The sequence below is a fragment of the Sturnus vulgaris genome, chromosome 6, assembly GCF_052056855.1.
Source record: "Sturnus vulgaris isolate bStuVul1 chromosome 6, bStuVul1.hap1, whole genome shotgun sequence".
Lineage (NCBI taxonomy): Eukaryota > Metazoa > Chordata > Aves > Passeriformes > Sturnidae > Sturnus > Sturnus vulgaris.
This window is the reverse complement of record NC_142248.1, coordinates 22,028,916-22,055,776: the sequence shown is the minus strand read 5'-3', so window position 1 is coordinate 22,055,776 and position 26,861 is coordinate 22,028,916. Positions and strand designations below refer to the sequence as shown.

Below are 26,861 nucleotides of genomic sequence, written 5' to 3'. Positions count from 1 at the left end.
GAGCACCTGTAAACACAATGGGAATCATGGGACTGAGTGTGTGCAGAAGGGAAGGCAAAAATCTGAACTCTGCCACAAAACACAAAATCTGCAACATAAGGAAAAATGACGTGTCTTTATATTGCATTTGATAGACTACCACGATGGGCACTTAATCTAGTGCCCATAGGCACTACTACAACAGAAATGTTTAAGAGCAAAATACACAAGAGCTTTCTGTATAACAGAAATCCTGAACACAGTTTTCAGTTTGGTTTTAACTGCATATGTAGTTGATGTATGCTTAATTAATTTAATAATGGTCACTCCAGTATTACAGTAGGGATTAAGATGACATTTTTTCCTGTAATGCATCACGTGATTTCTTGGGACTGTCAAATAATTTCCTACCATAAGATTATCAGAGACTGGAAATGAGGCTGAGCTTTGGGGGTTGATGATGTGATGTGGGCTCAGCTAACGTACTGTTTCATGTAGCTGGGGTGTCTAGGTCATTGGCTCAGAGTAGTGCTACCACCATGTTTTCTTCCACTTCATACTGGTAAGAACCGAAGATTTTGGCAGAAAGAGAGGAAATTTTTTAGTTTAATTTTCTGTACTTTTTTTATTTTCTTTTTACCAGCTAGAGTAGTTCACCTATTAAGATACCTACCTATTGAACAGCATGCATTGAGCTCTATTTTCTACCTACAGTATAAAATCTGTATTAATTAAATGACAGAAATGCACATCAGGTAAAATATCTGAAATAACAATTTCAAATATTTTCTTTAAATGACACTATGCTATGCCAAATCTGTGGGAAAGAGAATAAGAGTTCCTCACTAATAACACTTTCATTAATGTTACAATGTAGTAAAAATCTCAGAATGATCAGCAGAAAAAAAACCGTTTTCTCCTCTTATCTTTTTTTTCAGTTTGGACATATATTCTGAATTGTAATGCAATTCTGCCTTTTAATTTAATTTTTTACAAAGTTATCAGTACATATTTCAAGTACAGAAAATAATTTGGTGGTATTTTCATTAAAATAATTTGTTAGCATTTTCATTAAAATAAACTGCAATGCTGCAAATCTTACATTAAAATATAGAAACACACTAGTAATTAAAAAATAATAATCAAATAAAAAGCACAGCAGAACACTTCAATTACTGATAGCAATCATAGTATAATCTTGTCCTACCAAGTGTGTCTCCAGGTACAGTTTAAGGCTGTCTGTCTCTGCTTTAGGAGGAGTCCAGTTCTCTGTTGTTTCCATGGCTTCATTTAACCAGTGAATGAATTCATCCAGCTTGCTTACAAACCCCTTACCATGTAAGAAAAAAGAAAGAACAAATAAAGCACATTTGTTAGCAAAATGGCAATGTTAAAAAAGTATGCTCAATTTTTTTTTTTTTTTTTTTTAGTCAAAAGAGTAAAATTTTACCTCTTACAACCTAAAAGTAACAAACAAATCATAGAGTGGTCTTCTGATAACTGAGTAGCAGAACAGTGTTTCTGGGAATAATAAATGTGATATTGAGGGACTAGACAATGTGGGATCCATATGACTGTGATGAAATAGAGAAAACAGCAAAGTTTTAGATACCATGAGGGAGATATATAAAAACTTCATAGAAATTATAACGAAAATTGAGCTTAAGACCTCGCACTGGGCAGACTGGGTGTACTATGAGCACTGAATGTTGACAAAAGGACTGAACAAAGCTGCATTAACAAGGTATACATAGCAGACCGAGGGAAGAAATTACTTGTCAGAACTTGGGTGTTGTGATTCCTGTTTTGGTTCATAGCATGAGACTCAGAGAGAGAAAATCAAACAGTAGATGAGGCAGAATATACAGCATTTAATATAAATATTGCTGATTGCATATGAGCCACACAGATGGTGCTCCGGAGAAGACAGGAGCTCCTGCTTCTCAGGAGCACCATTTATTTCAAGATTAGCACCAATTATATTGTCTGATTAAAAATAGTGCCCCTGAATTTACATGATTGGATGATTCTATAGGCACATACTGAGTACAGATAATTTTACCGAAGTCTTATCCACCACAAAGCAAGAGAGCAAATGGAATAAACTGACCGTGATGTTTATAAGCACCCTGAAAATTAACTCTGAAGAGGAATGTGCATCTATTACAAGCCTTGTAAGACTAGATTAAGTTAGGTCTAACACTGGTTATATTATTAGTCATTAGCTATGAATTTCCAGCATAGTGAGAATTTTAATTTCCAGTTCAGTATATACACTCAGTACCTCAGTCTCACCACTCTATTTATTAAATTATTTCTGCTAATTATTGGTCCATTCAGATAGCTAAAAGCAAACTAAGCGCAGAGCTTTTAAACATTCCTGAGTGTCTCAGGAGCCCAATCCTCTTCTACAAAGTTGCACATGAAATTGGAATTCTACACAAGACAGGAAAAGGAGTCTGAGCAGTAGGTGCACAGATGCGTTATTTAAAGTGCAATGGTAATAACCCAGACCAAGCAGAACCACACTTCCTTCAAAATTCAAGGTAGAAGAGTCCATTTGGTCCAGCACTGCCAAGAATCAGGGTTCAGCACCCAGCTCTTGGCTCCCAGGTGAAGCAGAAGTGCTTCTAAACCAAAGCTAGAGTCTGTCAGGAAGCTGCAGTGCATACTGCAGGCATGGCAGCACCGACTCCAGCACTTTGAGAACTTTAATATTTTTATGTGAGTCCCCACAAGACCTCAGGATAAGGAGACTATTGCTATATCTATTCATGGAATCCACTGTATATCAAACCTTTATAAGGAAGAAAACTGGTATTGTGCAGGTTTCATTGTAGGCTATTTTCCAGGACATTCCAGAAGGGGGAAGAAAGACAGGGAAAGCAACCCAGTGGCTATGGTGACTGAGACAATGAGCCTTTATTCTGGGGCAAGTAATGAAGGCAACTACATCTGCTGTAGTTGATGAGCAGGAGGAGTAAAGTCCTTCTTGTCCCTCCAATAAATCTCTGCCTGCATTTTAGCAATGTGCTGTCCTTGAGAGACAAGGTGATATGGTAAGCAAAAAAAAAAAAAAAAAAAAAAAAAAAAGAAAAGAAAAAAAAAGAAAGAAACTGCTCTCTCTTGTATATGCGTCATGTATTTTACGGAGACAGACACGTATAACATCTGCCTGCAATACTCAATGTCTGTATGCCTTCAAAAGGGTGCTTGGAAACACTGAAGGCTTGCAGCAGTATAAAGAGCAACTATTAGCCAAGGAGTTACTTCTGCCCTCTCACAAAACCTGCCTGTGCTGTTATGTCTGCTACTTCGCGCTGGTGCTCAGACACTCGCAAGCATCCAGCTCCATCAGCCCCGTGAGTCCCCTCACCGCCCGGCCGGGGAATGCCCGGGGGCTCGTCGGGAGGCCTGGACAAAAAAACATAGACAGTCTCCTACAGAATCACCATGAGGCAGGTTTCAGAAAAAAAGAAAAAAGGAAAAAGGAAAAAGAAAAAGAAAAAGAAAAAGAAAAAGAAAAAGAAAAAGAAAAAGAAAAAGAAAAAGAAAAAGAAAAAGAAAAAGAAAAAGAAAAAGAAAAAGAAAAAGAAAAAGAAAAAGAAAAAGAGAAAAAAGAAAAAGAAAAAAGAAAAAGGAAAAAAAAGAAAAAGAAAAAAGAAAAAGAAAAAGAGAAAAAGGAAAAAAGGAAAAAGAAAAAGAAAAAAGAAAAAAAAAAAAAAAAGAAAAAAAAGAAAAAAGAAGGTTGGAAACGCCAGTGCCACCTGGCGCGTTGGGACCGCGGTGGGGGACGCGGTGGCCGAGGGGAGCCCGCGGCAGGGGGAGCAGCGGCCGCGGCCATCCCCGGCGGGTTCTCTTCTGCCAGGCTGCACAAATCACAATAATCCTACCATTTTTCAAATGACGGCTATAAAATTTTATTGAAACCATTCACAAGCGCACATCTGTAGCAGCCGAGCGCGGCGGAGCGCGGGCCGCGGGAAGGGCAGGGCGGGACGGGCCGCTCAGGCCGCCGGCTGAGGGAGCGCCGCGCTCCTGCCCGCGCGCCGTGCCTGGGCCCACAGCGCCACCTCCCGGCGCCGGGACAGCACGGCGGGGACAGCACCGCGGGGACAGCACAGCACCGCGGGGACAGCACAGCACCAGGACACCCCTCTGAGCACACCGCGGTACAGATTACAGACGGTCCGGTTTCAGCTGCTAGAGAGCGTGAGAAATAGAAATTTATTTGTATCGCGAATTGTACGTGAGATTAAATCTCAGCAATGCAGGTCCCACTTCATTCGCCCTGAATTAGTGATTGAAACAATGCCCCCCGGTTTTCTTTTTCCTAGCGGTGCCCAGGATTCCATCCTATTGGTTTGAATGGCCTGATGCCAGTGGGAAAGGAAGGCTTTAGCAGCCAGCCCCGCGGCTCCCCCTGCCCGGGAGGGAGCAGCTCCGGCTCGGGGACGGAGCCCCGTGCGAGAATCCCCGAGAGCAGCGGCTCGGGAGTTACGGCCCCGAGCGGCCCTTGCTCGCCTCTGCCTCCTTGCCAAGGCGCAGTTACCTCCAGGATCTGAGGCCAGCGCTCGCCGCCGGCTGTAGCCGAGCTCTGGCACGAACGACCCTGCCCGGCGGGCCTGGTTGGGCTGGGCAGCCAAAGGCACGAACAAAACACCGCCTGCCCTGCCACGCTTCGAGAAGGAGCCGTGCCGGTGGTCCGTGTAGCCCTGCCACAGCTAGAGATGCGGTTCCTTAATCCCCTTAAGGCTCATAACAGAGTGGAAGCCCAAAACATAACTTATCCCTGACTGAAGGGCCGTGCCCTCCGCAGACTGACCCCCACGGAGTCATTTCGGTGTAATCAACACAGCCTGGTTAACGAGCGTACAATTAATGATGGACACAAACACCGTTAGAATAATGCCTCTTCTTACCATCTCAAATGTTACCCAAGACAAAACCAGTTCTAAAAAATAATGCAGAAAACACTGCCTTGCAATACAGAAAATCTATTGTGACACTCACAGAGACGCTTTTAAAAACAGATTATAAGATAAATTATATTAAAACAAAGGATAGGCAATCCTAAATCCCAGTCCAGGAATATTCAGTGAAAGAAATAAATTCATAGTATGACAAACTTTAACCAATACAGGAGACTTTTTTTCTCTTCATTTAGTAAGATATTAATGAAAACACTTTACATCCCTTTCTAGATACTTCTTACTTTTCTGCCTTTTAAAATTATGTTGTTCTTTCTCTAGATATTTTTCTTCATCTTATTAATATGGAAAGAAGTTTCACCAGGTAAAAACTTCAGTGAAGGTATGCTGATTTTTCCTTCTTATGGGTCTGATCTACATAGCATCACACTACTATGAAAATACTGTCAAATCTACACAACTTGTATTTTGGTAGAAAATAACAGGAAATTAAAACGTATTTTCCATCAAAACTTATTGGAAGTTGAAAACTCATAGCTGGCTACATTGAACCTAAAAATTACTGTACAATTCCTCAGAGAGAATAAAACGGAACATAACAGAAAAAAGACACACTGATATAATCCAGTTTCTGCCTTTAGACCAGCTGGTTCAGTTTTGCAAATATAATAGTTTTGCACTGTGCTAGCAAGCTAGACATAAAAATTTGAGCTCCTACAGCATAAAGTTATTCTTAATCTACACAGCTTAGTAGAGAAACAAATGTTTTGGTTGTTATTGGATGATTTGTAGCTGCTTCTGTAGTAAAGTTTGCAGATAATGATAAAGCCATACCCCATATGGAAAATTTAAACATTGACCTTTAGAACCTTGAGCTTTCCATTTTGTTTCATGACAATTTTACAGATTCTCCAAGGGGGAAGTATAAAGTCCTGATCACAACCCCCTGAAAAAAAGCCAGAGCAAAAATGGCTTCATTTGAAATTTGGCACATACAAAGTTGGGGTTTTTTGTGGTCTAATTCTATTTTCTCTGGATGGATAAGAATGAAAAAGACAATTCCAAGTATTGGGGGAGAAGCTTAACTCAGTGTGTCTGCTTAATTATCTTATAGAATGAAAATATACTTAATTCAATTGTTCTGCACAATTAAGGAATTAATTAATTAACTGAAGTATTAAATATAAATTTGATGGGATTTGACAAAATATCTTGAGACTTCCTTATTAATGACCAGAACACTCAAATTTTTTGCATCACAAGAATGAGAATTCACTTGCTGAGTCATGCAAAGGCATGCTCAGAGGCCAAAGGCACACATGGATATTGGGCTGAGGAAGCATGTGCCTGGAAATGTACCTCCTACCCTTGTTCTGTTAAAATAAGGCCATACAGAAGATACAGATGCCCCACCTGCTACACAGGGCTGCAGGGCTCTTTACATCCAGTACAGCTGCACAAAGGATCTTGGTTTAAGCAGCCTGGTTTCATCTGGCATGTGGGATAACAGAGCAGGAGAGCAGCTGCCATGCTGTGCCGCCAGTGCAAGAAACCCTGGAGCATGAGGGCAAGGCTGAAGTGGACAGATGAACAAGTCTCACATGCAATTCATTATGTTTAATAGGACTGTGTGTCTGTTCTATCCCAAATGTTTGTCATAAAAATTGAATACTTTTAATGAAAACAGAAGTGGGTAGTCCTTGGCAACCAAGCAGTTTGTTCCTGACTTCATCCCTTCCTCCTGTTTGGTGGATTCTGTTTAGACATTCCTCCCTAATCAGGATGACTGCTCAGCACACCTCACTGCTCACTACTGCCTCTTGGCATGGACCAGGATTTCCTCACTTCCTGTATTTCTCCAACTTCCACAGTCCCATCCTATGCTTTGCCATTGAATTTCAGAAGTTCACCCCATCTCTGGCCAAAGACCATCTATCCTCTTCTAGAAATATATCTCCATTAACTCTCCACTTTCTAATTTGCAGTAACAGACCCGGCAATGACGCCAATGCCATCAAATAAGTCAGTCAAATAAGTTTTGGTATCCAATGGTCGTAGCTACACTCCTGGACTTGGTGGCACTTGGTTTAAAAGACAAAGTAGAACCTAGGAGAAATATTATGAGCTGTCAGCAAAATAACAAGGACTTGACCTAACTGAAAAACTTCTGATAACAACTAGAAATCTAGTGATAAGTACCTAAGTGCTTATGAGACTATAGTAAGGCTCCAGCCCCTGACGATATCTTTGCATATTCTCATACTTCTCAGGGGTGTTGCTCAGACATCATCTCACTGGGTTGCAATTTTCTGAGCAGCACACAACTAAGACCTCCCAGAAAAGCTTTACTATCACAGTCATGAAAAAAATGAGTTTGTTATTAAGTGAGTCACTTAAAACTATGCACAAATACCTCTCATCTAGGTTAGCACCATTTCTTGCACTAGAACTTTTAAAGTTTCCTAACTTCATTTCAGTGGTTTAATTTTACTTTTGTATTAAAAGCTCTCTTTTTTTTTTTTTTGTCAGATAGGAAAGTAAACAGTTCTGGTGTTCAATAATTTTAGCACTTCAAATGATCTCGTTTAGACTTTGAAGTTCAGCTTTCATTAATTGAATGGAATGGGAAAAGAGGAAGTTTCTATCTCAGCTGCAGATATCACTTCATAAGTCCAGCTTTTATTAGACCACATTTAGAATAGAATGGAATCAAATGAAAATCAAAATCCCAGTTCTGTAGTTTCGAGCTTTAGTCCAAAAGCACACTTAAGGTTACCAAAAAATGTAATGTAGAAACATCAATGTTTTTTTTATTGTTACACTAAAAGCAGCAATATTTTACATGGCTTTAGAAGATTTTTGACATGGGATCCTTTAGCTGGGGAATGTGGATATATGCACTTAGGGACGTGCATATACTGAAATTAACATTGCCAAAATTATGCCATAAAACAGAGGAAGCAACTGCGTCCAACTAGCACCATTATGAAAAGTTTTATAGTACTTATCCTAGATCAAGTTTTAAGTTTCTATTTAAAATTTATTTCAATATTTTTTGGCTTGTAATTTCAAGCTATGCAGTTTTAACACCACTCAATTTATTAGTCTTACATTTTCATTTTATACATATGCTGGCTTATACTTAAGACACTTTTGGTCATTGCATTTCTAAATGCACAAAGCCCTTCTAACGACCTAAAATAAGATTAAAATCAGAATAAAAGCAACAGTCCAAACCATTAAATGCAAACATCCTAAAATTATCTGCCATGATAGCTAAATCTGATGGTGGAAGGTCTGCTCTGTTCCACAAGCCTCAGTGTGGAAGCACCAGACAACAGTGCTTGTTAAATCACTACCCCAGACCTTTTTTCTTTCTACCTTCCCTTTTATTACACAAAGGGAGTTCTCTTCTTAAAAGAATTGGTTATGAGGCTGTGTGCTTAAAAATGAATGCCCAATTTTGTTGCAAGCAGACAGTGTTGTAAAGTTTGTTCCCAATTTACAAAAAGACTGAGCTCACAGAGGTGTCTGTGTACGAGGATGGGCTGGCTCTTAGGGCACTTCTATCACAGAATACATTAAGAAAACCCTTTGTCTAACCACAAAAGGACTTGCATATTAGTCTCAAGGGGAACACATTCCTGCCCATGGACTTTATTTTCAAAAGGATAAAAGTGCGCTTTCTTCATAGGCAAAGGTAAGTCAAAGAAATCCAGGTACTCAAGAGGATGAGGCTGCAACAAACTGCCACGGTCAATTTAATTGGAGGTAGAGCCAGAGGCAACAATAAAACCATTAGCAATACAGATGTTAGGATCCCCAAGGAACCCTAGATGCCACAATGGAAAATATTCTTTGTGTAATATCATCAAGATTCTGTGACAGGCAATGACCTCACAGGAACATAAAACTGACCAAACACATCAATAGGATGGAAATACTTAAAATGCAATTCAGGATATAGTCACAAACAATACAGAAATAGAACTTAGAGGCCTTCTCCTAAAGAAGTGCCATGCTCACTCAAGAACCCTAGTTTATGAGAACGTGTGCCTTAAATGCTCGCTCCAAACTAGCTAAAGATCAAATACTTTCCTTAGTGGACATCCATGTAAAGGCATAACAACTTCTACTATGTACTGTCTAGTTAAGCATTTCAGACTGTTAAATTATACAAATCTTTCATGAGTGCTCTAGGCTTTGTGCCCAATCACCACACACAGAAATTATTATTAAATGCATTTTCCCTAATGGGCATCTATTGAATAGACCATGAATTATATGGTTATGGAACTTTCTGTTCCATAACCGCAGGATGGTCATTGGCTCATTACTTTTCCTGGGTTTAGAGTCCAAGCTATTTTTCCACACTATATTCTGACTAGAGCAGGAATAGCAAAAAAGATTTATAATTTCTCAGCTTCCTAAAGCCTTCTAGGTAAAAGAGCCAGAACCATAAAGCTAGGATTTGCTTTGAAAGCAAAGAGAAACATGTGAAGTGTTACTATTTAATCTGCTATAAACAGCTATTTGACAACAGCGCATCCAATTGTGCAACAGAAAGTTCACTGCCCCAAGGGGACTGTTGACTTTGTTTCTGCTTTTAGACAAAAAGCAGGTTATGGTAATCTGAATATTAAAAATCATTCTTTAATGTATCTCTGTAGATACATAAAATTTTCCATGATGCTACAAACATAATTGTTTCTTTACCCTATGCCTTGTCTTACCTTTGGCTCAAGGTGAAGATCTACTTTCTCTTTAAAAGTACTATCACAAAGCCTTCACTGCTGTTTGAAACTTGCAAGATCTAAAAAAGAGATATTCTCAGTACCAACAGATTCACTGTGGAACACAGATAGATGCAGGAAAACTAAGCCAATGCTTCCTGAAAACCCTGTTCTAATTCTTAGAGTAGCAGAGAAGCTTCCAACATCGCTGGTAACATTTCTCCCAGCCTTTTGAACGATCAGTGAACACCCAGAACCACAGAAACAAAATCCACGGGCTGGAAGGACAGTTCTGGGGAGAAGCATGTAGCCATGAGGCCAAGAGAGCTGTGCATAGGAATGCAATACAGCAGCATAGGAAAAGCCACTGTCGTTGTGACTTTGCATGTGTTGAAGAGCAGGGAGGACTGGCAGAGAGAAGGAAGCAGAAAGGCAAGAACATCTGATTCTTCCATCATTTAAAGAATCTTCTGGTATGAACTCCCAGGGATTGGGATAAATGAGCACATCCTTTTTGGTATGAAAAAATCTTACATATGCATTCACATTCCGGATGGCAGACAGTAATTTTGCCTATCTGCCTCCTAATTTACCATGCCCACTACTTTGAACTGCAGTTATTTTCATGGTGGGGCAGTGGGCATGAGCCCTCTGGTGGAGGCAGCTCGTGCAACCTGCTGAGCCACCAGGAAGAGCAGCAGGGACACGGACAAAACCACATCCCTGTACACACACCAGCTTCACCCCCGCTGGCTTATGAAGGCACATAGGTATCAGCTAAAGAAGCAAATACTTTACACTGTTCTAAGCAGCACTGGCTTTTATCAGAAAACCTCTACAGTGTAGATCTGTATTAAAATGTTCCTAGCATTCAACTCGTTCAGCATTCTGAGTCTGGGTGAAATTGTTGGGGTTGACTGGAAAAAGGCTCCTGAGGAAACAATATTGAAACTATGGAGTGAATAGTATAAGCAGCAGAAAGAAGAAACCTGTGAGTTGAAGGATACCAAGAGCCCTGAAAATGAGACAGAAACAAAATGAACAAAGTGTAGGGAAATGGGGCATATACAAGGAGGAAAATGGAGGAGGAAGAAATAGAAGGAAAAGATAGCTATTTATAGTTAGTTTTTAAAAAAGGAAGTGTGATGTTCTTTGGGCCTTTGGCAACAAAACAGGCAGGCAGAAGCTCTGAGCATTAAAAGTGGAACAGTCAGAAGTCATGATATCGAGTGACCTGTGCAATGTACAAACTTCTGAAGGATCATACAAGTCTGGTCTTTGAAGTTCATCATACTACTAGGATTGACATATATTTTCTGAAAATATATTTATTTACAAAAAGCAATGTCTTTTCTTAGTCATGTTTCACGGAAACTCTCACTGCTATTAAAAAAATATTTTTCTGAGTCATTTCTTTTCTACATAAAATTCAGGAGGTCTAAGTAGCAGCTAGGAAACAAAGAAAGATGCCCAAATCATCTAATACAGGATAAGTTTTGCCTTATGTATCACAGCATCAAATATACTAAACTAAGCCTTTTTAGCTGATACTTTTTATGCGACCCTTAGTCAAACATTTACCATATCTAGAGATTAGCTAAGACACATGAATGTTTTTAGGTCACATATTCTTGTTTCACTCAGTAAACCAGGGAGCAAGAATGTCTCTAGAAATTCATAGCCAAGGATGTATCAAGAAAAGGATAAAAACAGCAAATAAATCTGCCTGAGCCATGAAAGATGATGCCAGTAATTCCCAGAAAAGGGGACTTCAGCTCTGCAACAGCAGCAGCTGCAAGGAATGTCTGGATTCTGAAGGGACCATGAGCGCAGCACCAGAGAGGGGCCTGTCTTTGATAAAAATGCCAGACACCAAAATGAGCTGTTATGTACTGTATAAAGGATAGTGGCACAAAGCTGTAGTAAATTCAAATCTACTTCACAGTACCAAGTTTCCCCCCACCCTTTTTTTTTGTACACTCTAAACTAGAATAGAAAATGTAGAAGTTAGTTCAGCACCTCTTGTTCAAAAGTACAAATTTATTATTTATTCTACAGCTAAACCTAAAATCAAGTCTCCTGCTGATAAGCACCATTAAATTTCTTTTAATTTGAAATGTTTGTTATTCAGCAACCTTGATCCAAACTCTAAGAATAATGGAAGTCTCTAATAAGATCTTAATTTTCAGGAAATTTAGGACTTAGTCGGGTGTGCTTTGTCTAAATGTGCTGCCAATATAACCATGGATGTTGAAGCAACTTACAGTGAGGTAAGGGTACTTGGAAGAGCTGCATTTCCTCTTCATGTAATTATTTTAAATGTTGTGTTGACAAGATAATTTATTTTCAGATTTTTTTACAGCTAATGTATGTATTGATTATGAGATGAACTGCATTCAAAAGACACTAATTTCAATTTACAACTTTTTCCATATTATGTGCTTTACGTAACAGATTAATATAAAGCTTTATCGTGCTCTGAAAAATAGGCAGTTATGGATGACCATCATTCCGTGGTTTGCATACCCTGAGTGTTTGGGCTTCAGAGAGTGGAGGTGGAACGCCCTTGTGCAGCTGCTACTTCCAGCTGATGGCCAGCTGCTACCTTGCATGTGAGTTGGACACTGGACACACTCAGTTTGCACCATGCTGCCACCTCCCCTAACTGGTCCCAACATTTCTTTCCTCTTTGATTTCATAGTTGCTAGAAATGAACCTTGTTCACCAAGCATTTAATTCCTTGAAAGGTACACATGGTATACACACACCATGTTGAGTCTGTAGCCGGAAGTCTGAGTGGAATTATGTCAATTAAACAATGCTTTGTGAAGTCACAAAAATGCTACCTTTTCCCAAAAAAAGGATAAATCATATTAAAATAATGTAATTATCAGATTTTGTACACTTACACTATAGCACAAAATTAATTCCATTGGATTTTCAGTGCCTTTTGAATAAAAGTTACGTTCATTATTTTTACATAAAATTTTTAGTAAGTTAGCCGGTAAGTTACAGATAAAGAAAGAAAGCCACTATATTCTTGACCTGATGGTCGCAAAGCCAGGGCAAACACTGTTTATTTCGATAATATTACTCTAGTTCTCTGTTTCAACAATATTGTTGGGATAAGCTACATAGCAAAAAATTTCTTGGAGACTACACTAGATAAGAGATTATATTAACAAGGAGGAAATGTTCCAGCTTATGATTTATTTATTCTCCGAATTTCTAACAACCACGTTTGTAAAGTCGTGCGGGGCTCATTCATTTGAGAAGGAAATAAAAAATCTGTGAAATAAGTGCAGTAACGAGCTGTGGCCTCAAGAGGGCAATATGTCAACATGCCTGAAAAGTTTTCGAAAAAGAAGCTAAAAATCACTTTTTAGTAAAACCGAACAGATGCTGTTTGCTTGTGGGCAAGTGCTAAATATCTTGACCTCTGCTGTATCACTGACATGACTTAACATATAATGACCACTATTCCTTCTCAAAATCAGAACGTTTAATTCAGCATTTCCTATTTTTCAAGGCTAATTGGTTAGAAGAGGTTAAGTCTGTCACCTCACAAGAGATATTGTAATTCTTTGACCCATGAACTTGTTTTGCAGTTAAGATTTCTGAATTTTAAAAAAGGGAAATGGTGATTGCCACTCTGCTAAATACGGCAACAGTAAGAAGAGATTAAGATTCACCACCTCTTCTCTTTACTCCATTATTATTCCTCTAGTTTCCTCATTTAGCCTCCTGTTATGCACTCAGTTCCTGTTCACCTGCAGTCTCCAAAGAAATCCTGTCACTATTAGTTCCTCCATTAACTGCTTTTCATTTGCTTCCTAATTCATCAACTTTCCATTTTTGATAGCTTCTTTTTTTAGTGGTCTCTAGGGGGCCGCCTTCTACGCCCTCTTTAGACCCTAATTCTCACCAGTTTTTAACCCCAGATTCAGACATATTTGCAGAACAAAATTAAAAAACAATCTCGGAACTTGCTTCCGTTTGTCTTCTTAAATTTTAATTGCAGAATTTTTTCTGTTTTTAACACATTCACTTTTTTTCCCGTGGTTTTCTCTACCTCAAAAAAGCTGCAAGAGATTTGCACTGCAATACATGGCCCTAGTTTGGACTTACCTGAAACATTTTTAGGTTAGCTGCTATAGTTCTCTTGCAGCTAATGGTGCAACAGATGATTTTAAATTACCTTGAGTGTCTTTAGTCATATATAGCTCAGTGAGGAAACATCCATGTAGTCACATGCTGGCACCAGCAGAGAAAAAGCACTTAGTAATATTAAGTTACTGTGACTTGAACATCTACACTGTCTACTACCAAAAATCTGTCTGCTTGGTCGTTCTCCCAGTGTTAGCCTGGAGAGACTCCAAACACTGACCTAAGGAAACCAGAAGCAAATCTAGCTCTCACTTGAGAAAACCTTACTTGACCTGAATGTAAGTCAGTGATCAAAATAAGTTTTTATTAACAATTTAGGAAAATTCAGATACAACTCCAGTTTGATTCATGAAGAATACCTCAGATGCTTGTGAGATTTATCATCTCTGCTCCAAAACCTGAAGCAAAGACAAGAAAAGAAATGTCCTTTTGGTTACTTTCAAAATAAATAAAGAAAAACTGCATAAGCAGACAGACAGTCTGAAACAAGCCTCTGAGAGACAGTTTCCTGACCATATTTACCACAAATTATATTCACTCTGATGCCTAATGATGAAAACTATGATTTGAGAGTCAGCAAGATTTAATGGTTCATTCCTGATCATAAGATACTGGAAAGGATGAAGGAAAGAAAACTAGTTGCTGTCAAAATATATAAAGACACACAAGAAGAAAAAGATATGAAGAGATTTTGAGAAGTTATGTAATAATCTTATATAAGTGGATTTGATCTTTTCTTTCAGGTTAATCCTCTCAAGACCCTTGCTCATTTGTCTTGCTCTGACTCACCTCTAGCATGTACACATTTTAAGGCAATGATGTGTTAACAGTAGACAGACTGGAATTTGATTTAGGTGAAAATTAGTAGCAATGTATTATTAAAAAAATTAAATATTTAGAATAGAGCATGGTGATTTTGATATTCTGTATCTTTCTGGAATATCTTGTACTTCCCACAGAAGATGCATAAAACATGAATAGCTCAGAGACTAAGTATATTATGTAACAGAACAGCTAGACCTTAAAACATTGTGAAAGGCATGTCCCTATGAATGTAAAAGGCAGTAAGCATTCTCTCTCACTCCTTTGTATTTACCATTTTTAAGGGAATATTAGTAACCATAATTTCAAATGTAATACTTTTCTGTTTAATAACAGAGGCACTTCAAGGAGCCATAACATTAAGACAGTAATTAACAGGACAAATCTGAAGTTATCTCAAACTCTTCACACTGAAGTGAATTCCCAATAGCAATTTGAGTCTGTGTTTTGAAAGCTTCCAAATCTACTTCAGTGGTTTCTAATTGTATTTCTCTGCCTTCATAAGAAAACTGGATGCACCAAACAATCACAGACAATAGAGCATCTCTACCCTGATAGAAACAAGTATATCATAAGATCACCTTGAAGTCACCAGTGATTCATTGTCCAAATTACAGCTGTGTCTCTGTTAAATCTGGAGCCTCTGCTGGCTATCCAGGTAAGTCACCTGGCACCCACTGATCACCGTCCTGCCTGTCCTTGGTTACAGTGAGCGTGAGAAGTCCACCTCTTGCAGTCTTACTCTTTCATCTCTCCACCTTCAACTATTTTTCACACCCTTTAGCCTAATAGCAGAGATCCGGAGATCTTCAACCAATATTGAGAACATTTCCAGTTCACAAATAAGTAATGTGGGTGGCTCTGATTCTAGCTTGTGGCTACGCTATTGTACAGATGATTAAGACATGAGTCTAGGTCATAAAGCCAATGGTCACATAAAGCTGATCTGAGTGACTGTGTAAGAACGGAAATGGAGGGCTCACAAACATTTGTGCAAAAGCAGCTGCTCCTTGGTTCATCTAAGGTGTTCATAGCCCTCCCTGTGGTGTCTGACTATGGAAATGAAAGGACAGAATTATGAGGTTCTTGTAGCCAAAGGTCCCACATCAGTTGTGAGCCAAACATAGGATGTAGGCATATCCACCACCACCAGTTCTAAATGCTAGTGAAGACATACCCTCAAAGCAATGCCACTAAAATTATTTGGGAGATTTCTTTTTATTTCTTTCTTTCTCTCTCTCTCTTCCCCTCCTTTCCCTTCCCCCCACCACAAATTATTTGGAATTACTTGCCAAATCCTGAATGTAAAAAATCTCTGATCTAAAACTACTTTACTGCCAAATCATTCTGAGGTCTTTACATTGGAAATTCAAACCATTCTGAACAAGCATATGCTTCACAATAGATGTGTTTCATTAGGGAAGCATAATTCCTGCAGTCAGTTGTAGATTTAAAAATGCAGAATTCGCACAACTTAGATAGAAGCTGCCTTTTTTTTGAAAAAACTTCTGATTTGAAACTTGTTCAAACTATTTCTGGTAATGCAAATGCCAAAGAAAAGTGAATGCACTTGGAGGAGCTGTTTAAAATTCAAGCAAACTGTTAGGAACTAAGTGTTTTGGAGGAACAGAGGGCTCACTGTATTTCAATATCTTCTAGTAAAGCTCTATTTGTCTGCCTAAAAGTGAGAGTTCCATATATATACTACATTATTGCTTAATAATGGTTTAACCAGCTTGAAAGCTGAGGGATGGGCTTTTGAAGCAGGGAAGCATCATCAGACACAAAACAGCAAAGCAGAAACTTGTCTCTCAGTACAAAATGTGAAGTGACATTTTCAATTATGCTGCACCAAGCAGCAAGACTGCTGAGAAAACTGCAGAGCTGCCAAGGAATTTTTGGATCTGATACCTCTTTCACTTACTGTTTTTTATAAACTGGCCCTCAACCAAAAGCAGTATTTCAATCTAAATTGTATGAAGCAGTGTAAGTAAGATTCAGAAATGAACAGATTTTGGCAAGCACACTATCTGTTAGGAAAACTATGAAATCCATTTATTTTAAAAGAGCAAATACTAAAAGCACTAAGCTATTGAAAGCAAGAGATATAAGGGGAGCACTACAACACTTTAAAAATCCTTTACCTGGTAATTCAAAAAAGCCAGGTCTGTGCCACATTGGTTATGTTTCCTTTTGCCTCCTGTTCTGATATTACTGATTTCAGTTCCATGTTTTTCTGTTACCAAGCTTCATCACAGTTCTCAGTTCCTATTAGTTTTTCACTACATTAGCCCCACAGCTCAAACTGTGTTTGACCTCTGTGCAAGCTTTTCCCTCTAACAATGAAAATCACCTCCAAACACGAGTAAATTTCCCCTAAAGCAATCCAGCTTCTACCTTAGCTATACTGGTATGCTTTCAGTCCACTCTCTGTCCAGAAGCAACTCTGTCTCCTTTCAATCGAAACAAATTATTTCCCCTTTGTGTCAGCTCTCCAAACATTTTCTAACAAACTGGCTCTCCATTACTCAAATGGACTTCCAGCATCTCCAACACACACTTGCTCTACCAAGCTCTACTTGCTCTACCATTAAACACTTGCAAAAGTCTGCCATTTAGTTACTTTTTTTGACTATTCTCTAAAAATGCAAATCTTTCCCACCCCAACAGACCACCTATTTGGCACAGTAACAAGTTTAGATATGACATTGGAATCTCCTCTGCAGGCTTCACTGATCCTTAGTTCCTTAGGAAAGTTATTCCCATTACTGCAGTTTAAAACAGGGGTCTTAGATCTTTTTCCCCCGGGGCATGCTGAGTTCAGCTGAGATGAATGGTTACAGAAGGGCGAGGGGTTCCCTGCCTGGGTCCTGGAAGGCAGTAAAATTTTTATCCATCTCTTTGCTGTAGGATCCCTGGGGCACGCTGTAACTGACAGCTGAAAACCTTGTAGAGCAGCATTATTTTATCTCCTTATCACATCAAGGAGTGGGTAGCCAAGACTGACTGGGGTATGCAGACAAAATATAGAGCCGATTGAGTTCAGGACAAGTTTATGAAATGTGATGAACTGAAAATATGGGATCAATAGATATCGAATTGCTTCTTGCAGAGGAAATTCAGTTGCCTCTTCCAGAAATGGAGCCTGTGATAAAACAAGCTATAAATCTATACAACAAAATAAGAAAAGAAAAATCAGCAATTTGCATCATGTGATTAACCCTGAGGCCTACAAAGCAAACACATCTTCACTTAAATTAACTGTCTTGCAAATGGCTGCATTTCTAACTTTTTTAATAGTGCCCTCAAAAAAAAGTAGGTGGAATTATCAATGTCCACATATTACATCACAAGAATATCAGTATAGTCAATCTAGTATCAATTTCTGGAGAAAGAGAGAAACTGCTTGAACAAGGTTACTTTCTTGTTATTATACTTTATTCACATAAAATTGCTATTAGATCAGTCCCAAATCATGTTTTGTTCCCAATTTTTCAGTTTGCACATAAAAATAGGGGGGAACCCTAGTTATTAATATGATTTTAAGTAAAACTTCGCTTTCTCACAGAAATCAAACTTTGAAGCATTCTACAACTGATACTCTGAAGTCCTAGTGTTACATGAGAAGTAGCAATCAGGCAAATTCTTATAGCAAAGAACTCTATTTGCATTATCTGTGAAAATGCTGCTGTTATATCTGTTCCCCTTTTAGCTAGTGTAACAGAAACTACAGAGCTTAATCTGCATGCTAAAAATTCATTTGGAGCAGCTCCTAAAAGATGAACTAAAACAATTAGAGGAACTTTCGGAATTTGCTCACGCATTTTCATATTTAACTCCAAAAATTAATTTCTGAAACATAAAAGAAACAACCACATAAATTGTTTTGCACCCAGAGTGAAGGTGCCCATTACAAAGGGTACAAGAAATATGTGCCTTGCAGTGCAAGACAAAATATGACAAGATTATGGAGTATTTATGGCAAAGCAAGAAAGTGGCCGCATTTAACAGCAAATGGGACAGTCAAGCAGAGTTCTATCTGTAGGCAGACATGAATATTAACAGCATTACCATGCCCATGCAAGGACATCAAAATAATTTGCAAGTATGAAAAATAACAATTTATCAGTTTCTGCTCATGACTATAATTTCTTTAACTAATAAATTATTAAAACAGCCAATAAATGCTTCAGCATATTTTCAACAAATTGCTTTCTATCAAGGTATTACCAGATTTATACTTATTCAAAATTATTCCAATAATAATCATAATGAAATATCAAAATTTCCTTGTTTTTCGTATTACCTAGCTAAAATATTACTTTCCATGATTTTGAGGCTGCCAGTTGTTTCTAAATTGTCATAATCCCAGAATAAAGACGAAGTTATTTTAGCTTTGTTTACAATCTTAATAAATAAAATACATCATGCTAGACATTTGCAGTGGTGTGCAACTGGATTACTAATGGGAATAAGCATGCTTCTTCTGTCCTTAAAATAAAGTTCACCTTTCAGATATGACTTCTTCAGCACAAAACTGCTGCTAACAAAAGCAGTACTGAATTATTGCTAAGACATATATTTGTGACATGAAGAAACTCCTTTCTGAGTGGGATACATCTTCTTAGATAATAGAATTAACACAAGAGCCAATTTAATTTTTAATAATTGAAAAAAGCAATTACACATTTTTGATCCTTGTCTTAGGGAATTATGAAGCAGGAGATCTAGTAAAAGTAAAAATTTAATTGTGATACAGGTATGGTATTTTTACTTAGATTCCTTTTTGTTCACAATATTTCATAGCATCACATAAGAGAGGAATTTTTAATTTTCTTATTACTTATTCAAATTAAAGTTTCTCAGCAAGGCATCATATTGTCACTGAGGCAGGATTTACCTTGGTTAGAGCTTTTCAAAAAGTGAAAAATTGGTTTTTAACTAGTCTTACAAGCAGAAGATTTAATAACTAGCAACAATAGAAAAACTAGGGTAAATAAGCGGCTTGGGAAAAATTTACATTTCTTTAAAATAGTATCATTCTCCTTAAGTATTTAAAAAATATTCACCTGATTATTTTTATTCACTATTCAGGAAGCACATTTAGTGAAATATGAAACTTAGTTATGTGCTGCTTTTAAGTTGATGGAATACTGAGCTCTCTTTTTCTAGCCGTCCTCTTTGCATCTGCTCCTTCTGTTTAAAGCCCTTCTTTTACTATGAGCCAAACATACTTCATAAGATGATTTTCAAACTCCACATTAACATTCCAAACATTTACCACAACCAGAAGCACTGAGCAATTGCAGAAAGTGCAGTGTCAGCAGCAGACAAGTTCCTCAAGGACAAGAGCAGCAGCTGGAGTCACTACTAGAAGGGTTTACTCTGGCCACAGAAGAGCTAACTAGTTTTAATTGCTGCCACAAGCTCAATCCACTCTCCAGAGGAGGTGAGGAAAGGATGGAGAAGAAGAGGGTGTTTACAGCTGCAGCAAGTTGTTACAGCTGATTCTTACTCCTCCACTCTGGTAGGATTGAACTGCAGCTGCAAGGAATCACACAGACAGATGGCTCCTCAAAAGAGAATTACCTTTTCAAAAGGTTTGATAAAAATAAATACAATTATTTGAGAGTATGATACCAGAAGTTTCTCTGCCACCTGTTTCTTGCCAAAAGGAAGTCGGCATCTAGTGGAAGGCCCTGGTCCCTAGGCACTCAACGATTCTCAACAATTCCATTCTTAAAAAGGCTCTTGTGGTGTCATTTGAAAGACAGAATATTCACGAGCAGCTTTGATGGGCTTTGCTGCTCTCATAGAATGAAGAGCTCTATCTGTCAACTTTAGCTGAACTAATTTTCAACACTACACAGACTCAAGGGCAGAAAGAATTCGCATTTACTAAGACAGTTCTTTCATCAAAGTATGGAAGATGAGCCCCACCCAAGAAGACAGAGGGAGCAGTTTGCATTAGTCGGCACTGCCCTTTAGAGCTGACAGCTGCTGCTGCATCCTCAAGACGAAATTTCTTTCTGTATTTTCTACCCCGAAATTGTATTCAAATATCCCTAGCTCAACTATTTCCCTACTAGTAATAATACTTCCCATGCCTTCAAAAGTTACAGAAATTGTACTTGGGAAGAACTTTCTGGCCATATAAAAGTAGTCCTTTTTTCTCAGCTCATACACAACCTGATAGCACAGAAGACATTGCAGATATCAGATTTAGCATTTAGATGCCAACATCACCCTTTAATGTATGTGTTATGAATTTTAAAGCATTTTGAAATCGCATAGAGATGGAGCTTTCTTTTCTGAAAACTTAAATGCCATTGAGGATGGACATGAATTGTTCTGAGGTGAAGAGTTCTCTGCAATGGTTAGGAAGACAAATGCATCAGAAAACTGAAACAAACATTTACTGTCAGTGTAATCTAAGAATTATATTGGTGAGATGGTTAGGTCTTTATTTGATTATTCATTCAAATTCACTTCCCTTTCCAGTGTTTATCTTTTTTCTCAAAAAGACTTCTCAATGAAGTCCCATCTCATCTGAAGTTTAATAGAATAGTGTATAATTATTGCTCTAGCATATTGCACTGATACATTGCTATTATTTAAGAAGGATTATTTAAGCTAATGAAAAAAAGCGATGTTCCACCAACACAGGGGGGAAAATAATCACTGCAAGGGAAGAGAGCTAATTAAAAAGAAATGTTGCTATTACTCTTAATTTGACAGGAATCAAGATTCCTATTCTTGGACTAAAGCACATCTTTTTAATGAACAGAACAGGCATATCAAGTATAACTTGACTCAAATACAGCAAAGATCCCTGATTCTCTAATGTTTATTTTACCCTTTCTACAAAAAATAACTTGACATATACTCAATCCTGGCAAAGAGAAGTGCTGTTGGTAAAAAAATGCTTTACCAATTTTAAAAGCATTGATATAAGTAAAATAACGTAGGCAAATTCCATACAGTCAGTGAAAGTTAACTTCAGTCCATTATAATTACAATAATTGCTGCTCTTCTCTATTTCCAGCAGTCACTAGATTGTATGATTTTCAATGTTAGCAGAAAATAGAAAAGCAACTCTATCCCTGCCAGCAGCTCCATCTCCACATACAGGCTTCTCAAGAACACAGCAAAAGAATATAGAGTTATCGCCTTACCTCAATTTTTTCCCATATGGTTTCATAATTCTCGTGATGTTGTATATCTTGCATCAGCTGATGAATTAAAGCTGATTTATTTGAAGGAGAAGTCTCATTCCCAGTGGGCTGAGTGGCAGCAGTCCTTTCTGGCTTTTCTTCAATGTATTTTTTAATGCAAGATACAGGCATACAAAGATCTTCATCAGAGAGGATATCACTGAGAGGCCCAGATTCAATACTGTCACCTAAGGAGGATACTATATCACTTGAAGAACTTGGTGAAATTCTACCCCTTTTTTTGTGCTTTTTTGTCTGATATATCGGATATGTTTCTGGATCTGAGTTCATTTCTGACAGCTCCCAGTCATCAATGTTTTGAATGGTTTCTCTTCTGGGCTTTTGGGGCAGCAACTTTGTCAAATTTTCTAGTTTTAAAGCTAATACTTCAGTCTGTTTGAGATGTGAAGGAAGGGCTAAATATTCATCAGATCCATACCACACTTCATTGTCCTTACTGGCTTTTTGAGTATAGTGTGGTGTTGAGGACAAGCTTTTATTTTTCTTTCTTCTCAGTAGAAGAGGGGATGAGTTGGAAAGCTCAGAACCAGCTGAAGAAGCACTGTTTTGGCTACGTGTTGGTGAACTGAAGGGCTCAGTTTTACTTTGAGATTGCCCATTTGGATCTCTCTGGTTACAGGAATCTGATGATGCAGAAGAATCTGTTTCTGTCTCATCCAGAGACTTAGAGCTATGAGAAGTAATTCCATTCTGCAGAGAAGAACACCCTCTTTTTTTGACATGGGTTGATGAACCTGTTTTACACATACTTCCAGGTGTTCTGTCAGTTTTCACTTTCTCTGGAGAATCATGAGACTTCTTGTGCTTTGATTTTTCTTTACAGGTGTAGAAAGTAGACTTTCCTAGAATTATGGGACTGTCTTTAAAGGGATTATTTATTGTGTACTCAAGATTTTTATCACTGATTGTATTTAAGCAATCATATGACTGACTAACTGCAGAGGGACTGTTAGTATAGGGCGGCTGTAAAGCGAGGCAAAGCTTGGACCTGTCTGGTGGATCTAACAATGAGGGTGTACTTCTACTCATTTCATTTTTAACTATTTGAGAGATTTGCCTTTTTAAATCATTTGCTTCCATATAATCTTTAAACACATCATCTTTCAGAAACAGACCTCTTTTTGGCAATGTAGGCTGTGTAGGAGAGTCTTCATTATAGTTAAAGCAGTCTCTAATGGACCTCTTAGGTGTTGAATTTTCACAGTGAGTGTGTTTGATATTTTCACCAGTGTGCTGTGGAAGATTGCACTCTGGATTCTTTGATATGGCAACTGCTTTGCTGTCAGTAGGTAAAACACCATTTTCAGACAAAGATCCTTTAGAAAGAGAAGAATTTCCAGAAGGAGATGCTAGTGAGAGATCATGTGATGCTTTCGTGTCTTTGCTTTCTTCTCCATCTTCTGCTGAAAGGGGTATATGATTTTCTTTCTCCTTCAATGCTTCATTACACTGGGAAGCAATGGAATCTGTTGCTACTGCAAGTAAACCCACACTTCTGATAAGTCCTGGAAATTCTTTATCCATCTCACTGTAGTTCCAGGATTCAAATGATTTTGCTTTCCCTTGACTGGAGGTCATATCATCCAGAGCACCAAGCAAATCCTCGCTAGGACTGTAGTCAGATAGTTCAAACGCAGTAATACCACAATCCAGGGACAAGTAATTTTGAGAACATTTGATGGTTAACTGTCCAGAATCATCAACTTCAGTTAAAGAGTCAAGACGATCCTGAAATACACAAAGAAACGGTACTTTTTTGGAATATTAATTTTCATATGGAGAATGCACAAGGTAATGAAACAAAAAATTCCTGTGTTTCACTGCCTAGCATCTAGAGAAAGGTTCATCACTGACCTCCTGTCTCTTTTTGCACAACCTGTAGATAAGCTAACCATTCTAAAGTATTTGGGAATTAACAACTCACTTTTGTATTGGCATTTCCCTCATTTAATTATGCTTTCAGTTTACTTACTGTGTAGGTGAGGACTCAAATTCTATACAGCAGACTTAAAGTATTTCCTGTGTTAACTACATCAAGCAGGAGGGAGGGTACCTTGAGGGCTGCTGAGTGTAACAGTTTCCTAGTCAATCTTGTTTTCTCAAAAATCTATGCTGTTCTACAGTCTTTCAGTTGATTGGCAGAATGTTTCTTTCCAAGCATCATGTAGCAATGATGGACATTTGTTCCCATAATTTTAAGATAGAGATTGCTAATTACATTTCACTTTTTTGGAGCATTATCACCTGAAAATTTATTTGCCAGTTATTTAGAGCACAAATGAATAACAGCACAAGAAAAAGAAGCTATAATGTTAAGCCTCTAGCCTGACATGCTCCCTTGTCAATATTTCCTCAATGGAAGTCCTTCAGTCTGAGAAACATGGGCATAGCCAGAGGAGACCATCCCAGGTGGCATATGAGATTTTAAGATCAGAGTCAAATTAATGCTTAAAAACATTTCTGTCTTGTTTGAAGGACAATAAAAAAAAAAATCTGAGCTCAAGATCCAAAACTGCATGATAAATAATATTCACTGCAAAAATATATTTAGTATACAGTCTAAGCATATTTTCAGTAGGACTTCTAATACATATTAGATTTTTGCTTATAGAGAATACTTCTAAAAAATATCATTAAGGGGAGAAATTAATGTTCTAGGATTCTAATTTTACAATCCTAAATAAGTATACTGCAGGTTTGTTCTCATAATAAATTTTTGAAGCAAACTTCTGAGTATCCACAATTGGTTTATGTGTGAATTATTCTCTGGAACAATTTGTCTCACTACACTGCCCAAATCCATAGTTTAAAGACCCTTAGCATGATGCTTGAAGAAGGTGCAGTAAACACAATCTCTCCATCTCACAATAAAGTATATGGATTTGGTCTGAACAGGAATTATCTCTATAAAGAAGGCTATTTTTTGCCATCACCTATAAAGATAAAAACATAAAATATCTGAGCACTGTACTCCATCCATGCCCCCCTCCTTTATTTAAAGTAAAAATAGAAAAAAAACCCTGCAGCTAAAAATATTTATAGAAAAAATTTACTAGAAGGGCATTTATCAGCCATATTCTTGGATACTGAATGTATCTCTTCTTTAGCAAATTCTATCCAGATGTAGATCCCATGCCACAAATTTGGTATTGTCAACAGCTCAGAATTAAAAGGGGAATTTTCTATAAATCTGTCAAATTTATATATTGGAGCTGCATTTGTTAAGGAAAATAGTGACAAAACAAGCTGCATTGTCCTTCTAATCTCAGGAAATTATTAGAAACTGTAAAGCCATATATAAATCAAAACCTTTCCAAGGCCCTAAAGGCCTTTATTTTTTCTGAATAATGAGCTCCATTCCTTTGTCTCTTAAAAATGTGTTTATTAACATTAATAAAGTTTGCAATCATATGCATTAAACCATCTTACTTGGTCATTTTCCAAGCAGCCTCTGAAATGTGTGCTTCAGATGAGTTTTATTTAATGCCAGTATTACTATGTTATAATTGTCTTTATATCAGAAAAATAGTACATTTAATTATTTGTATGGCTACCAATAGGGATGCCCTAGTTAATTTTTTTTTTCACTTTCCATGTGGTAATGCTTCCTTTAAAGTTTCAAACACTAAAAAAAAGATGGGTAAGAGTAGATGCAATTGTATCTACATTATCTATCCCTACATTATATTTATTTATTTTTTATGTTCATCAACAAAAGCCAGTATCAGTATACCCCATAAAAAGCTTGAATACCTCCAGGTTGAAAAATGCAGAGCAATTTCTGTGGACTTATTCAAGCAACAGGACAGAAACTTGATATCAACTTTGTGTCTATACTATTACTAGCCATTAAATTTATCAAATATTATTTGTTTTTTAATTGCGGTGGATAAAAAAAAGTCATTATATTTTGTCATACTACATAGTACCATGTAAGCCTATCTGGCAACGTGTTTTCCCTACTGAAAAATAATCTTTCCTTCCCCAGTCCGTCCTTCTTTCTGTAGCAGGGATGTTTTTTATAGCAGTTATAATCAGATCCAGATGGAATGTTTCCTGTTTCTCAGTATCTGAATACACACCTTCTTTATTTCTTGAAATTACCATATCTTTGTCATAAAATAGTGACTTCCCACTAATTCACAAACCTGGATATAAAGACAAAAGTAGATTTCCTTCAGACCTGCCAGCAGTTTCCCAGCAAGAGCAAAGCAGAAACTGAATCTGAAAGAGCCAGGTATGCACACATCAGGAAGAGGGGGTGTGGAAGGTGGGCCTGGGCATCTCTGAGCACTGACTGCTGGACCATTCTCTTTGTTGTGCCAAAGAAAAATATAAAAAACCAACAAGGAGCAGAGAAATATTCACATTCTCTTTGAACTTGAGTGATATGAAATTCAGGACATGTCATGGGGACTTCTGACTTCCTCTGTAACACAGGTCACAGAATTCTCTGATCTAGAGGTCTCTTCCTGTAAATGCATCTAATCATTACATAAGCATTTTATCTTAATCTTAGGACCATCAAATGAAAAATCTTCGACATGCTATCTATTAACCATTAATTACCCTAACAATCAAAAATGTCCATTTTCTTTAAGTTTAAATAAGTAGGCCCATAGTGTCCTTCTAAGTTAATTTAGTAATGATAAATTCAAAGCAAAGGGCATTTTAGTTAAATGAACCCAGGTTTACAAACCATTTACATGTGTGTGACTTTGGCCTACAGTCAGAGTAAACAGTGTACCATTCTTGCATCATTATTTCTCAGGAAAAATGCATGACTGTTTAAAGGCATAGTGCTGAATTGCCACTCAAATTAAAGACCATCCTCTTGCTATAAAGGAATGTTGACCTAGGGTGGAAAGTTTTGGAAACATTTTGTAAGCTTCATATTTGTGTACGCAGGAAGGAAATGTCTAAACTTTCACTGAAGAAATCACTGCACACTGAAATTAACCTTTGAATTGTATGTAAATACAATTCAATACCCA

The 26,861-nt window shown here is 37.7% G+C and overlaps 1 protein-coding gene across 4 annotated transcripts in view; it reads right to left on the bottom strand.

Annotated features, from left to right (window-relative positions):
- Positions 1-26,861, bottom strand: part of AKAP6 (A-kinase anchoring protein 6) — a 256,922-nt gene that overhangs the window by 149,668 nt on the left and 80,393 nt on the right. For all 4 annotated transcript variants that reach the window (XM_088167270.1, XM_088167271.1, XM_088167272.1 and 1 more), the window contains 2 exons: positions 21,808-23,595; positions 1,187-1,309 (listed from right to left, as the gene is read on the bottom strand). In XM_088167270.1, coding sequence (XP_088023396.1) covers positions 1,187-1,309; positions 21,808-23,595 — 1,911 coding nt within the window. The remainder of the gene's footprint in view (positions 1-1,186; positions 1,310-21,807; positions 23,596-26,861) is intronic.